This window comes from Typha angustifolia, chromosome 11 (assembly GCF_048772165.1).
Source record: "Typha angustifolia cultivar Huaian chromosome 11, ASM4877216v1, whole genome shotgun sequence".
Lineage (NCBI taxonomy): Eukaryota > Viridiplantae > Streptophyta > Magnoliopsida > Poales > Typhaceae > Typha > Typha angustifolia.
In genome coordinates this window covers 6,816,811-6,831,055 of record NC_133249.1, presented here as the reverse complement: position 1 = coordinate 6,831,055, position 14,245 = coordinate 6,816,811, and the positions used below count along the sequence as shown (strand labels likewise).

General features: G+C 38.3%; 2 protein-coding genes across 2 annotated transcripts; both read left to right on the top strand.

Annotated features, from left to right (window-relative positions):
* Nucleotides 1-955: 955 nt before the first annotated feature.
* On the top strand, nt 956-5,640 carry LOC140771509 (U-box domain-containing protein 17-like). The gene is made up of 2 exons (XM_073113109.1): nt 956-1,375; nt 4,611-5,640. Exons 1-2 carry the CDS (start codon nt 1,038-1,040, stop codon nt 5,425-5,427), a joined length of 1,155 nt encoding a protein of 384 aa, XP_072969210.1. The 5' UTR covers nt 956-1,037; the 3' UTR covers nt 5,428-5,640.
* Nucleotides 5,641-10,784: 5,144 nt separating this feature from the next.
* On the top strand, nt 10,785-13,774 carry LOC140770194 (protein phosphatase 1 regulatory inhibitor subunit PPP1R8 homolog). The gene is made up of 4 exons (XM_073111249.1): nt 10,785-11,101; nt 11,301-11,370; nt 11,484-11,948; nt 12,731-13,774. Exons 3-4 carry the CDS (start codon nt 11,509-11,511, stop codon nt 13,533-13,535), a joined length of 1,245 nt encoding a protein of 414 aa, XP_072967350.1. The 5' UTR covers nt 10,785-11,101; nt 11,301-11,370; nt 11,484-11,508; the 3' UTR covers nt 13,536-13,774.
* Nucleotides 13,775-14,245: the final 471 nt, after the last annotated feature.

The following is a 14,245-nucleotide window of genomic DNA, read 5'->3' as shown; positions in this document are numbered from 1 at the left end:
TTTGAGTCATAGAAGTTATCGTGTAGTAAATAGCTTATCAAATCATAAATGGGCTAACGGGTCCATGGTCGATTCGCATAGCACCGATGCCCATTCTAATACTAATAGTATGCTAGACTCATCCCAAAGGACCACGTCTGCACCATCTCGATTGGACCTCAGATGAAATGCCTTGTCAACATTCAATTTGATTTAACCTACCTCTGGTTTGGCCCATTTCTATAACCGTTCGATCCTAGAGGTGCAATCGTTAGGGATACTTGCACGGTAGAGCGCTCGGAAGGCTCGAGAGAGTAGCTACGCATGATGGTGGAAAGGGGTGGAGGTAGTGCTCAGTGATGGTGGTAGTGGGTGGTGGTGAGTTAGAGTTGGTGAAAGCTAATTAACAACTACTCCTAAAGCAAGAAAATAATTCATTCATCAATTAGTGATCCCATAGGGTGCACACCACATCTCTTATAGATAGCTACCCTGATCGAAGTACAAACACAATTGAACTTACTTGAATCAACTAGGTCGACCCTTGCTTGAGGAGCTTGGGTCTAACTAACTCCTAAATATTAAATGCAAAAAAAAAAAAGGGTTAGACCCTAGCGTCTAGTCGAGTATAATAGACTAACTTACTTGAAACTAAGTCTAATTATTGAATCCTAGGGTCCTTATTGCATTCTACGAGTGACAATTTATTATGGTGAATTTGAGTTGATGTTTATTACCTATCATTTAACCTAACGGGTTTGATAAGACAATTATGGAGATTGATTCTCAATAATTTTAACATTTCTAAATCTGCTTAAGCTGATCGTGTGTAGATTTTTGTGATCTATTTCGCCTGGACTCCGTTTAGAGGCACTCGGCAAGTGGGCATTACCCTCAGGAAATATACGCACCCAGAACAGCAAATATCCATAACGATCAAATCAGATTGCGGAACGTGTACCTCTGTGTCCTTTTTTTCCCGCGAAATGACCCACTTCAGAGAGATGGAGGGAGAGAGAGAAAGACGGGGGGAGAGAAGGGGGCTGACTGCGTAACCGATGTACCAAAATCCTAACCCTAGCTCGACGCCGGACCCTACCTCTAACCCGAACCCTAACCCTAGCGGTAGTGGGGAGGGGGACCAATCCCGCCGGCACCGCAAGAAGCTGGCCCAGGTGCACGACCTTGCTCGGCGGCTCGCCGCCAGCGACGCCGCTGGCCGGGTGGAGGCCGCTCGCGAGGTTCGGCGACTCGCGCGGTCATCCGCCAAGGCCCGGTCCGCCTTCGCCGTGGCAGCGGTGGTGGAGCCCCTTGTGGCCATGCTCCCTTCGCATGATCCCGACGCTCGCGAGTCCGCCCTCCTCGCGCTCCTCAACCTCGCTGTCCGCAATGAGAGGTGATCTCTCTCTCCCTCTCTCTCTCTCTGTGTTGATTGCTTGGTTCTATACTTCTATTTACTGATGTCTACTTAGGTTTTTCGTAACTTTAAAGTTGGTCTTTCCCTATTAATTTCTCAAAAGAAAAAAGGAAAGAAAAATTCTTGAGAGTAGGCAGTCAAATAGCGTTTCTTCTGTTAGTTGCCCGATAGTTGCGGGATAAGAACAAACAAGGATAGGATAAAGGTGGGGGATTTATGATAATTTATACATCGGTGAGTTTAGATACATACGATCTCCTCCAAAATAATGTCAGGATCGGAGACCCGGACAGCAGCAGATAAGACTCTAATCGCCCGGATCCCTCTGGATTATGCAGCAATTTAACCTAGAACGATATGGATTAACCTCCCTCTCTGCTGAGAACGGGAGCTGTTTCATTGAATGGTGGAAAAATTTGGGAATGAGGTGGTTACAAGGGATTTGGAGATTCTGATTATATAGTCAGATCCTCCTCTCTCCTCCTAATCACCGGAATCGGTCATTCCCTCCCCCGTAGCACGGTTTGACTAAAGGTGTCTCAGTAAAGATGCAGATGCCACTGATATGTGTTAAAAAGTAAAAGTACGGTCCATGTATCAATGATACAGGGCTTATTTACAAAATAGCAGGTCTTCTTCTCCAACAGCTCGTGCGTGCTCTGCTCTGGAATTATGAGATAAGAAGATGTAAAGATCTGTGACAACCTTTTCTCCTATTTATGTATAAGATACTTGATGTGTTACTTACTTATTGAGGAATTCCCTAAATATTAAAGAAACAAAATTTAGAAGGTTTTAAATAGAAGGTGGCCCCACTTCTTTATTCAAAAGGCCCTTTTCTATTAACAATTCAGACTTCATTTGATTGCCCCATTATGCATCCTGTAAGTTAAAATGTTAATTGAACTCATAAGCTAGCCTACTAGAGTTTGTTTGTGCCAATTAATTTCTTCTATGAAAATTTTAAATTAGAAATTAGAATTTGAAGAGGTCAGTAATAAATGTTTATCTAGTCCATAGATCTAATCGTTGCTGGCTCCAGGCTGGTTGGACATCTTATGAATATCATTTGAAGTTATGTTAACAGCTTGTTGTGGAACTTTCTTCTATCTTTTATGCACACATTGCAATATAGAGTTGTGTTTTGTACTCTATAGTGATGTAAGAAAGAGATATGTCCATGATCATAATATGGAAGAGAGGGAGAGACCTAGGGATATATAACAACCTCCCAACTGAGCTTTTGTATTTTTTAGATCACAACTTATCTAACACCAAATTGACGTTGCTCGAAACGGTATTTCAAGTTCATCTACGCAATATTAGGGTTGATATGCCATACAAACAAGATATAGTTAATAGATGAATTGGTTTTCTGGTCACAAGCACACAAGCACAATTAACCTAACCACAAACATAATAGATATATTATATTGTTGGACGAGTGAGCCTGCTTTTGTATTCTGATCTGAATTACTGTTTAAGCATGTCAGACACAACTTCTGTAATTTATACAAGTTGAAAAGGTCATCCCCTTTATCGCATGAACATTAATACTAAACTTAAATTGATTTTAAAGTCTCAAGTGGTTTTTGGGTTGGAATGTTGCGTTTAAGATTGTCACTCTTATGACCCCTAAGGCCTCGTTTACTTAAACAATAAGGTTAATTCTAGAATAGGTATTTATCTTTATTATTATCAAAATGAGGTATTTATTTTAAGAATAATTATTCTTGTGTTCACTTGTGTTTTGGAGTAATGGTGTAATGATTATATTTGATTTGATATAAATTGAAGGAAGAGATGAGAAAAATGTGTTTTACCATGAATATCCTTTGATTTAACATAAAATAGGTTGATGGGATAGATATCAAGGGTAAATTAGTAATTGAGTTAGTGTGTAATATAAGATGTAATTTTGATGAATAATATTTGTAGTTTAGAATAAATATGTTATGATGTTTAGCTATTACTCTAGAATAAGGAGTTATATTATGGAATAAGAAAATGTTATTCATGAAGTGAACATTGTTTAAATGTTCAATAGGTGGCCTGTGAAGATGACTATAATTAATAATTTTCTTATTAGAATATTAAAAGTAAAACCACCATTTTCTAACATCTTAAGCTTTCAAAGTGGCCGCCGAATTAATATGGTATTAGAGCAGCAAAGCCTATCTTGTCTATTAAATGAAATAAAGACCTCCACATGTCTAAGTCAAGTCTATTTCATGGGCATACTAAAATGTCTAAAGCCTAAAAGTGAAGAGGAGCATTAGAAAATAAAGATAAAATCATCATTCTCTAACAACTTGTAAGAATAGTTGGAAAGATAACATTTCTTAAAGATGACTAATAGCTATTTGATAATAGCAACGTTAAAATAAAAGGTTTTTAGAAAAAGTGGTGGATAACATAAGCAGAATTATAACTAAGGAAGATGATCTATAGGAACCATATAACGAGGAATATATAACCCACCTATAAATAGAGACTCGCAATACTACTAGCTTCTAGGTCTAATAGCAACCTACTATAGCATAGACTTCTATAGCAATAATAGATTTTTGCTTGCGATAACACCTATCATGGGTTGGACACCTGTAGGACAACTATACTTATGAGTTTCATTGTAAATGCCCTTTTTTATGTTCCATTATGGTTATCGATCTATATCCTGAATTTCAACATATATCAAGGATTTCTTGAGTAAATTGGGAATCTGTTGCTTACCACCTTTCCTTTTCTATATTGCACTACTGTAGATCAGTTCAGAAGATGCTTATATCACCATTCTTTTTTGTAAGTATTGGCATATACCTGTGGTATAGTCCATCTATTAGACTGAAAATATTGTTCCTATGAGAAACAATTGCAACAGGCCTCCCAGTAGTATCTTGAATCCCACCAATACGTGTTCCAGTGCACATTTCTTCACTATTATCTGCATCGTAAAAAAGGAAAATTTTGTGTACTTATTACTAGAAATTTTGGAATGTCTTCCAAGTTATGACTTGTTGAGTTAATTATATGACTTGGTTAATGCAACAGTCTCACAGTGTTGGGTGAATATTTGGATGAATAGTGACTTGACGTTATAAATTGAATGTTTTCCTAGTTTGCATTTTTAATATGTTTTTACTTTACATCTTACTCACATTTGGATTCTTCACCTATGAAATGAAGCTGAAATCTTCATCTTTATTATTTTCAGAAACAAGGACACCGTTGTAAAGAGTGGTGCTCTTCCCCATCTAGTAGAGCTCCTCAGATCTGAAACCAGCAGCCTAAGAGAATTAGCCACTGCAGCAGCTCTGACACTCTCAGCTTCACCATCTAATCAACTAACTATTGCTACCTCTGGAGCAGTTCCATATTTGGTTAAGATCCTCATATCTGGATCTATCCAGGGAAAGGTTGATGCTGTCACAACCCTGTATAACCTCTCTACCTGCAGAGATAGTTCTAGTCTTACTCTTCCTGTGGACGCTGCTGAGCCTCTCCTCACCCTTTTGAAAGACTGCAAGAAATACTCTAAATTTGCTGAGAAGGCCACTTCCCTTTTGGAAATTCTCTCCAAAACAGAAGAAGGAAGGAACTCAATCTCGGACCTAGATGGAGGGATCCTAACACTTGTAGAGACCGTTGAAGATGGCTCTTTGCTCAGCACAGAATGTGCAGTGGGAGTGTTGCTTTCCTTATGTTGTAGTTCCCCACAGAAGTATAAGGAGCTTATCCTTAAAGAAGGGGCAATTCCAGGGCTTCTGTTGTTAACTGTGGAGGGAACAGAGGAAGCTCAGAAGAGAGCTCGCAAGCTTTTGGATTTGCTCAGAGACCAACCAAGTAGAAGGGCATCAGAAGACTTAAGGATTGCAGCTTATGACATTGCTGCACGGGTTGATGGCCCACGTAAAGCTGCATCAACAGCAAAAAGGTTACTGCATGATATGATCAAACGAAACATGGAGCTGACTATGGCAAGAATGGAGCACAGAGCTGCACCTTATACCCCAAAAACACTGGTGAAATGAGATACCCTTTTTTTGCTCTTAAGTAGGCTAGAATGTTCTGAAATGTAAAGGCCTTTTGGAGTCTCAAGCTGCTGTTATATGCTGGTGTAATCGCTTTGCCTTTTTTTTTGTATCATGTGATGTTTTTGATATGAAAAGATGTATATACTTCTGTTGGTATTTGGAGCACCCTGTTTAATGAGTTTATTTGGTTGCTGTTAGATTTTCGTTTTAGACATTCTCTTCTTTTCTTCTCTGATCTTTTCTATTTTCTTTTCTCTTTTCCATTCATCAAGGTTAGAAAATCTTCTTCTAAGCTGAAAAAACTTGTCCGGCAGCTATGTGCCTGAACTAGTGGTTAAATTACATGTTGCCTTGTCTTTGTTGTATAGATGGAAATATAATTCTAACATGCTACCTTGTTAAAATTATGGATCAGAGTACACCCCATGAAAGCCTTGAGTAGAAGAAGTCTCCCATATTAATGCATATGTTTAAATGAATATCTATTAAATTTCTTCAGTCTCACAACAAGTTTCTTCAGAAGTAATTGAAGTCCAAGAACAAAGGCCAGAAAGGGCTCTAGGAGAAAATGCTGGAAAAGGAGCAGCAATAAGACCAAGAGAGCCTTTATGTCCATATAAATCTGGCCCTATTTTAAAAATAATAATTAAAAAAAAAACGTTTTATAAATTAATTTTCCCGGTTATAAAAAATTCCATTAAAATTTGATGCCAAAAGCTGTAAAAGATCAGAAAAAAAAAACCCCCAACCCCCATTCCTAGGTACAACTATGAACTATGTTTTCAGTTTATATCAAATAAATAGTGTTAATTATAATAGTAATAAAACGAAAGTATCCTTATAAGATAGGATCCAAGTCATATCACTACGGTAAGACAAGAAGATAATTTAAAGATCCTTACTTTAGAAATTCTATCGATGAGAGGGAATTATAGTTTTTAAAGTCTCACAATAGCTGATATATAAGAGAGTGACTTGCCATACAAAAAGACTTTATTTTCTATTTTGGACGGTAGGTCCACCTTATGTTTTCTTTGCACATCAGACTTAAATTTCGTTATATTATATTTTGGACGGTAGGAAACAAAATAAGACAGGAAGCATTCGCCAATCTAACTAAATGTGCTTCTAAAACCTTTTCATGTTACATATCTACAAGTCTATACTTATCAGTTTCAAAGGAGGCCCCAAAGTGTAACACCCCCTCCAAAAATCTGACAGTGCTATTATAAATCAACAACTTAAATTCATCCATCCTTATTTGTCTGTCTGTAATATCTCTGGCAAACAGTATCAACCCAAATCTGATCCACTATTTTGCTAATAAGGCCACCTTCATCTAATTCATAATGCCCAAACCCTCAAACTCCTTTCTGTAAACCCATTTCTACTTGGCCAAATATTCAATGGCATTACAATTTGTCCCTTTCCATGAAAATCTGCTTCCCAGTTGATCAAATCTTTTTGACTACCCACTTATCAATAAAAAATTAATGATAATATAGTAGAGCAGAACTAAGAACACCATTAATAAGGGCTAATTTGCCTCCAAATGATAGTGCTGGCGGTAACAATATAATTTCAAAAGTCACAAGAAATCTGATTCAAATAAGTTAATAAATTAAAATAAACTTACAGATTATAAAATATAAAATCTGTAGTCGAGTCTAGTACTGGACACTATCTTCTTTAAACTAATTTGTCCTCCACCAATTGCTTCTTGGATAGTGGATGTCGGTCTCCCAGAATACAATGACTGTCTTACACCCAAAAAGAAGCAACTATTCGAATGCCTTGTCGAATTTGAATCATACTGTATTTTCTCTTAAATACAAACTTAAGACTTGAATCAGACTTAGAAGAAATGAACCAAAATTCAGTAAAAACATAATGTAGACTAACAACCTATTTATAGGATTAAACAAGCTCGAAGGGATGTGACTGGTCACGAATGGATGCACTATTTCGGGTCTAAATCGAATAACAATTTCGAAGTGAAGGGACGCACCACTTCGGATTCAACTAACTAACTATTCTAATCGAAAGGACACACTACTTCGACTTCGGGCAGGTTCAACCAACCAACCCGAACCATACCAGATTTGAACCTGATACGGGCAAAAATTAAAATTGGAGTTGACCCGCACGCGCGAACCAAATCGAGCCACACAGTGCACACATATGAGTTAAGTTGCATAGTAATATTTACCCATAAAATAGGTACCCTTTTTAGTGCCCAAAACTCATAAGAAGTTTGTCACTTATATACCATACTAATATTTCTCAAATATCCAATATGCTACTAAACTCACTTTTATTTATTTTCCATTACTAAAATACACACTTTAGAGCCAATTTTTATTCACTTCTCTTCATGGATTTTACTAAGTGAATATATGATAATAAAATACTTTTTAAGCTAAATTAATTCCACCATTAATCTATCATTAATAATGTGTGGTCCCTACTTAAACTTAGCTCAAAGTTAATAAATATTTATGTCAAATACATGACATTTCTAATAATTTTCCACATAAATGATTGGCTGTAAATGCATATGAAATGCAGATTTAATTAAGAGTATAACAAAAAAGTACCGCATCAGAATAGATAGTTTTTAGCTTTAAACCTTCCATAGTAAAGTATTATTGATTTATACGCTAAACAGTGAACATGATGTCTTGAACTATTCAGCTTTAGTATAAAACAAGACAATAATATCTACGTAGCTTCTTTTCAGTACAGTCGGTTCTATATATTGTGTCCATTTCGACCTTGGGCGCACTTGATAATTCTTTGGGTGCTTTAGAGATTTAGCCTAGTCATCTCATAGAAGCGGCCCACTTTACACTCATATAGATAACCTCTTATTAAGAGTATCTTGTCATACTCTACTTAGATTCCAAAGTATAAGGATCATTAAAAATATTGCTTACACTAACACTTAGTACAAGTTTATCACAATGTCATCATAGGAAAGAGTAGGAAATTAATTCCTTAGTGATTTCAGAGAATACAACCACAACACGATTGTCCCTTTGAACCTAAATCTTGGGATCTCCAGTCAATTAGGTTGGGCTGTCGTTGTGTTGTTACTCTAGGTGGTAGGCTTTAAACCTATTCTCCTCGATGAACAATACACTTGATCTCTTGTTAAACCTTCTGTTAACGGATTCGTAATGTTATCTTTTGATTTCACATAATTAATAGATATTATACCATTTGAGATTAATTGTCACACTATATTATGCCTACGACATATATGTCATGACTTGCTGTTATACATTTGACTTTATGCCATTTCTATAACCGATTGACTATCACAATGAATACAAATTGCAGACATAGGTTTCGACCACATAAGAATATCTTCTAAGAAATTTCGAAGCCACTCGACTTCGTTTTCAGCCTTATCTAATGCTATGAATTTAGATTTCATAGTAAATCTAGTTATACATGTTTGTTTAGAATATTTCTTTAAAATAGATGCACCCCCAAGTGTAAAGACATATCCATTCGTGGATTTGATATCTTTTATATCAGAAATTTAATTTGCATCATTGTACCCTTCAAGTACTGTTGGATATCTTGAATAGAGCAATCCATAGATAGTTGTGTATCTCAAATATCTGAGTACCCTAACTATCATCTTCTAGTAATCGTTCCCTGGATTACTTGTTAGCACTGCTAAGCAAATCTGGGACTTTAATTTGTCTGTCTTGGGCATTCACCTATCATTCATTGGTAGTTGGCTAAAATGGAGACTAGCTTAAACATGGGGGTGGGAACTTACTTAAAGATCAAAAGGTCTTTTTACTTTCTCTATTTGCCAATTCTGGTAACTTTGGAAGCATAGAAATGCAACATATTTCAACTTGCCTTCCTTTCCTCCCTACACTTGTTGGCGCACAATTATTGCTATGACTATGGATTATCTTAACTTGAGCAATAATCTTTCACAAAAGCATGTTCCTCTACCTTTGATCTATTGGTCTCCGCCTTCACAATTTTGGGTTAAGCCCAACTATTATGGTACTTTTGATTAGACCAATAGTGTGGGTGGAGAAGGGTGGCTTTTCAGAGACTCTGATGTTAATATTCTTTTAGCAGGTGGAGCTCCTATCAAATGTGAGTCTGTGCTCTTTGCTGAAGCTTGGGCTGTATGTGAGGCGCTGGAACATCCAAAGTCTCAACATCTAGAATTTGATGCTTGAAACAGATTCAAAACAACCAATCTCACTTCTTGAAAAGGGAGATCGTAACTAGGGCTGTCAAGCTCAACGAGCAGCTTGGGCTTGGCTCGGGCTTAACTCGGCTGAAGCTCGAGTCCGGCTTGGCTCAATTAGAGCTGAGCCAAGCCCGAGTTGCTAAAACTGGCTAGAAATCAATATCGAGCCGAGCCTAAGCTGGAGTCGGCTTACTCAGGCTCAGTATAAAAGAGTGTCGCCTCGTCCTCCGCCATAGTGTACCTCCTTCTCCTCCTCCTCCTCCTCCTTCTTCTTCTTTTACGGTGCCCCACCTCCTTATCCTCTTCTTCTTCTTCTTCTTCTCTTCTTCTTCTTCTTCTTCTTCTTCTTCTCCTTCTTCTACAGCAGCGGTGCCGCCTCCTCCTCCTTTGGTAATGGCAAGCCGTCGTGGTGCCGCCTCCTCCTTCAATAGCGGCAAGCTGCCATGGTGCCCGCCTCCTCCTCCTTTGGCAGCGGCAAGCAGCCACGGTGCCTTGCTAGCCCACCGCCTCCTCCTCCTTCTCGTCCTCCTTCTTCTTTGGCTCGGCTTGGGTTCAATCTGGCTTGGTCCAACTTGATCCGGCTCGGTTTGAATGAGGTTTGATAATAGGCTCATTTCAGGCTCGAGCTCGGTTTGGTTCGGCTCGGACTCACCTTGAGTTAAACTGAGCCGAGCCTAAGCCGGAGGCTCATTTGCACCCCTAATCGTAACCAGATCGTAAAAGACCTTGTCAAGGATATTCAACACATGATTTATTCTTTCAAAAGAGTGATGATTAATCATATTTTTATAGAAGTAAATCTTGCTGCTAATTGGCTAGGTATTTACTCTAGGCTGAGTGCTTATTCTTTTTTGTGGGATGGCTGAGGTATGCCTAGGTTCACATCCATTTTATGTCTTGATGTTGCTAGCACCTTATATTAGGCAGTGGGGTGTAATTATTTCTGGGTGCGTTGCCTTTTGAGTAATGCAATTCTAATTATATATATAAAAAAAACATTAGATAATCTAGTTTTTTCTATAAATTAACAAATTTACATTTACCAACAAAAAAAAAAACACTGTGGGCCCGGATTCGTCGTTCAATTGGGCTCCATATTCGACAACTAGGGTTCCAATGGAGTCTTACTCAGAAAGTCCGATTAATTTAGCACCATTTGCAAACCCCGTCCACCTCTCAGGACTCATCGTCCTCTATCCCTCGTCGTTGTAGAAACCCTAACTCGAAGTCTCTCTTCTCCCGATTTTATCGTTCTATTTGTCCAACTTTTTGTCCCCCAGGAACTATACTGCTCGATTTGCTTTCTGATTCGATTGATTTGTCTTGGGTTTCGTCAAATTCTCTTTTCTTTTATCTCGTTTGCTGGCGTTATCGGATCTGTGCGCACTCTAGTACCTGGGAAAGCGGATTTCAGGAAGTTCTAGAGCTTTGAATTACCCAAAGGTGGCTTCTTTTCCCTTTTCTGTCCATTTGGGTGCTCTAAATTTTCCCAAATTAGAGTTTTTTGGGGATGATTTTTGAGATATTTCTCTTTCCACATTGGCCTCTGCAAGATTGTTTCTTTTGATGTTTTGCATGGATTATTAATGCATGATTGAGTGGATGAACTGATGTTTCTTTTTTGCTTTGCACGGTGGAACAGTTCATTGCAGAGTCCGATATTGGAAAGGTCAAGAGCTTGGAATCTATTTCTAGGGTCTTGATTTGACTTGGTAAGCCCCATAGCTGGATGTGAAGGAGTGTTTGTTTTAATCTTTGGGTAGACTATATTCTGAGGAATAGCTCCAATCTTGGTCAGTTTCATGTAGCATTAACTCCTTTGTAGTTTTAGTATAAAGAAAGAAAAAGGAATGTATCGAGGGGGTTTCGATAGATTCAAGAAAGCCCAATCTTTGGAGCCGTTTGCGGTGACCCTTAATTCAGCTTCAACAGCTTCTTCCACTACCAAGGCTTCCAAATCTCCAACCCAGTCAGTTCAGAAGCTAAATTCCCACTCGCAGACTCAGCATGTTGCCTCAAAGCCAACTGGACCGGAACCGATCGTTCCATCACCGCATACCACTCAGATTGGAGGCGGCCAATCCTCTTGGCAGCCTCCGGATTGGGCAATTGAGCCCCGTCCCGGAGTGTACTATCTTGAGGTGTTGAAGGATGGAGAAGCTATTGATAGGATAAATCTGGACAAGCGAAGGCATATCTTTGGGAGGCAGTTTCCTACTTGTGATTTTGTGTTGGATCACCAATCTGTGTCACGACAGCATGCTGCGGTGGTTCCCCACAAGAATGGAAGGTTAGAGAGTGTGTGATATTGAAGCTCTTTTCTTCTTTATGCTGCTTCATGATGTGCTTGCTGTCAACTGCCACCATGTTGTTTTCTGTTTTTAAGTGCTGAAAGAAGATTATATAACTAAATGGCTTCACTGGATTTGGATTCTTCAAGGTGAATTCTCTCCATTCAACAAAATTCCTTTAAAGTACTTTTTTTCATGATAAATGTTTGATGGTAGTTTTTTGCATGTTGTCGGGGGTAAGCGGTTAAGAACAAGAGTTTGGTGTCAGGGTGCTCCTGCAACAAGACACCTCTGAGCATATGTTTTATGCTAAGTTCACTAAGGGCATCTGTTATCTCTGTAACTGAAACAGGATGGGAGTAATACTTTCTCCTCCTTTCCAAGATATTCTTAGTATTGAGATCTACCACTCCATAAATCTTAAATGGCATACTTGTCATACTTTCATAGTTTCATTAACCTACTGTGACTATTACAATTTGATCTAAGAGTTCTTGTTCTTTTGCTCTGTGTTTCCTCTCATGGGATGATGCATAATGCTGCTGCACTAAGCAGTGAATTTGCATTTTATAGTAGATATCTGAAACAACATATGCTGTATCTTATTTTTGAAGACATTTAATACTCATCATGGGATTATTTAGGACTATACTTACAGTAACATGTGTTGATAGTCTATAAGGCAGAACTTATTTTCTTTCCAACTGATATTTCTTTTTCTTTTCCTTCTTTGGATCTTAAATGATCTAGAGTTGATTCATACATTCATACTTTTCCACAGCATATATGTCATTGATTTGGGGTCAGTTCACGGTACCTTTGTTGCAAATGAGAGACTGACTAAAGACAACCCTGTTGAGCTTGAAGTTGGACAATCTCTGAAGTTTGCTGCTTCAACCAGAAGCTACATTCTTAGGAAGAATACTGCTGCACTCTTTCCCACTCCTGGACTTTCTGCAGAACTTAATCTACCTTCTCCTCCAGACCCTAATGATGAAGATGCTGTTGTAGCATATAATACAATACTAAACCGCTATGGAGTTTGCAAATCAGATCTTTTATCCAATTCTAAAAGCTCTTCAGGAAGTGTCTTAAGTAAAGCTGCTGATAATCAAGCATCAGGAAGACCCAACAAGAGAAGAAAGAAAGAAAGAGTGGCATTTAAAGATCAGGTTGGAGGAGATCTTGTTGAAGTAGTTGGGATCTCAGATGGTGCAGACATTGAAACTGAACCTGGTCCTATAGGTGTAAAAGAAGGCAGTCTTGTTGGAAAATATGAATCCCTTGTGCAGGTAACGGTAATACCGAAGGGAAAGGAGCAGGTACCACCAAAAGAAGGTAACATCTCACCCACGGGTGTTACAAGTAAGCTACAAGAGGCGTTGAACAAGGTGAAAAATACTCCGAAAGGTGGTATATATGGTGACCTTTATGGGGATTCCTTTTCTGGTAAGGTGGGCTCCTCTTGGGCATTTAAATCTGAAGGGCAAGAAGGTATCACAAAAGGCAATGAAGGAAAGCCAACGAGTGAAAATTTTGATGCAAGTTCGGCAGATGATAGTGATGATCTGTTTGGGGATTCCTGATGATGGTAAAAGCTAATTAATACCTGGTTCGTCCATGAGTTTCTGATGAACTATCTTTTAGTGGACCACTTTGTTATTCATGATGGTGTCAGTTTCAGAAATTTTGTTGTAGTTTTTGTGGGATGCGACATCAGAAGGCATACCTTTTCCTTACTGTCATTCCATTGTGATTTCTTCGAGAATCCGTAAAGTGTGAATTACTTTTTCCAATTCAATGAGGAATATATTTACTCTGATTCTTTGTTTTACTTCTTCTTGAATGTTATTTCTGAAAACCTCAGTAAGGTCCAGGAATTCTATGTTGTTCACTGAATAGTTATATACTAGGATGATCTTCCTTCTTACTGGAGAATATAAAGTACCTTGTATTTGTCATACAATTTGTATCCAGGTGTAGCGGACGCTATGAGACAAATTTAATGTCTGGTTTGCTGCAACGTTGCTCTATAAATCGAACTTTTGTTAGCTTCTAACTGTTTTCCAAGTGCAGGGAAAATAAATATCATTATTTGATAGATGGATATCTCGCCATGGTAATAGAATTTAGTAATTGTGGTGTTACAGTTCTATTTGTGGAAGCAATGCTAGTTTCAAGAAGATTTTAAATTCTTCTTTGCTTAAACGGCATCAAGAAGCATCACGAGGCCTGGCTGTGATCGACACCCCATCCCCCCCCCCCAACCACCACCACCACAAAAAAAATAAAAAAA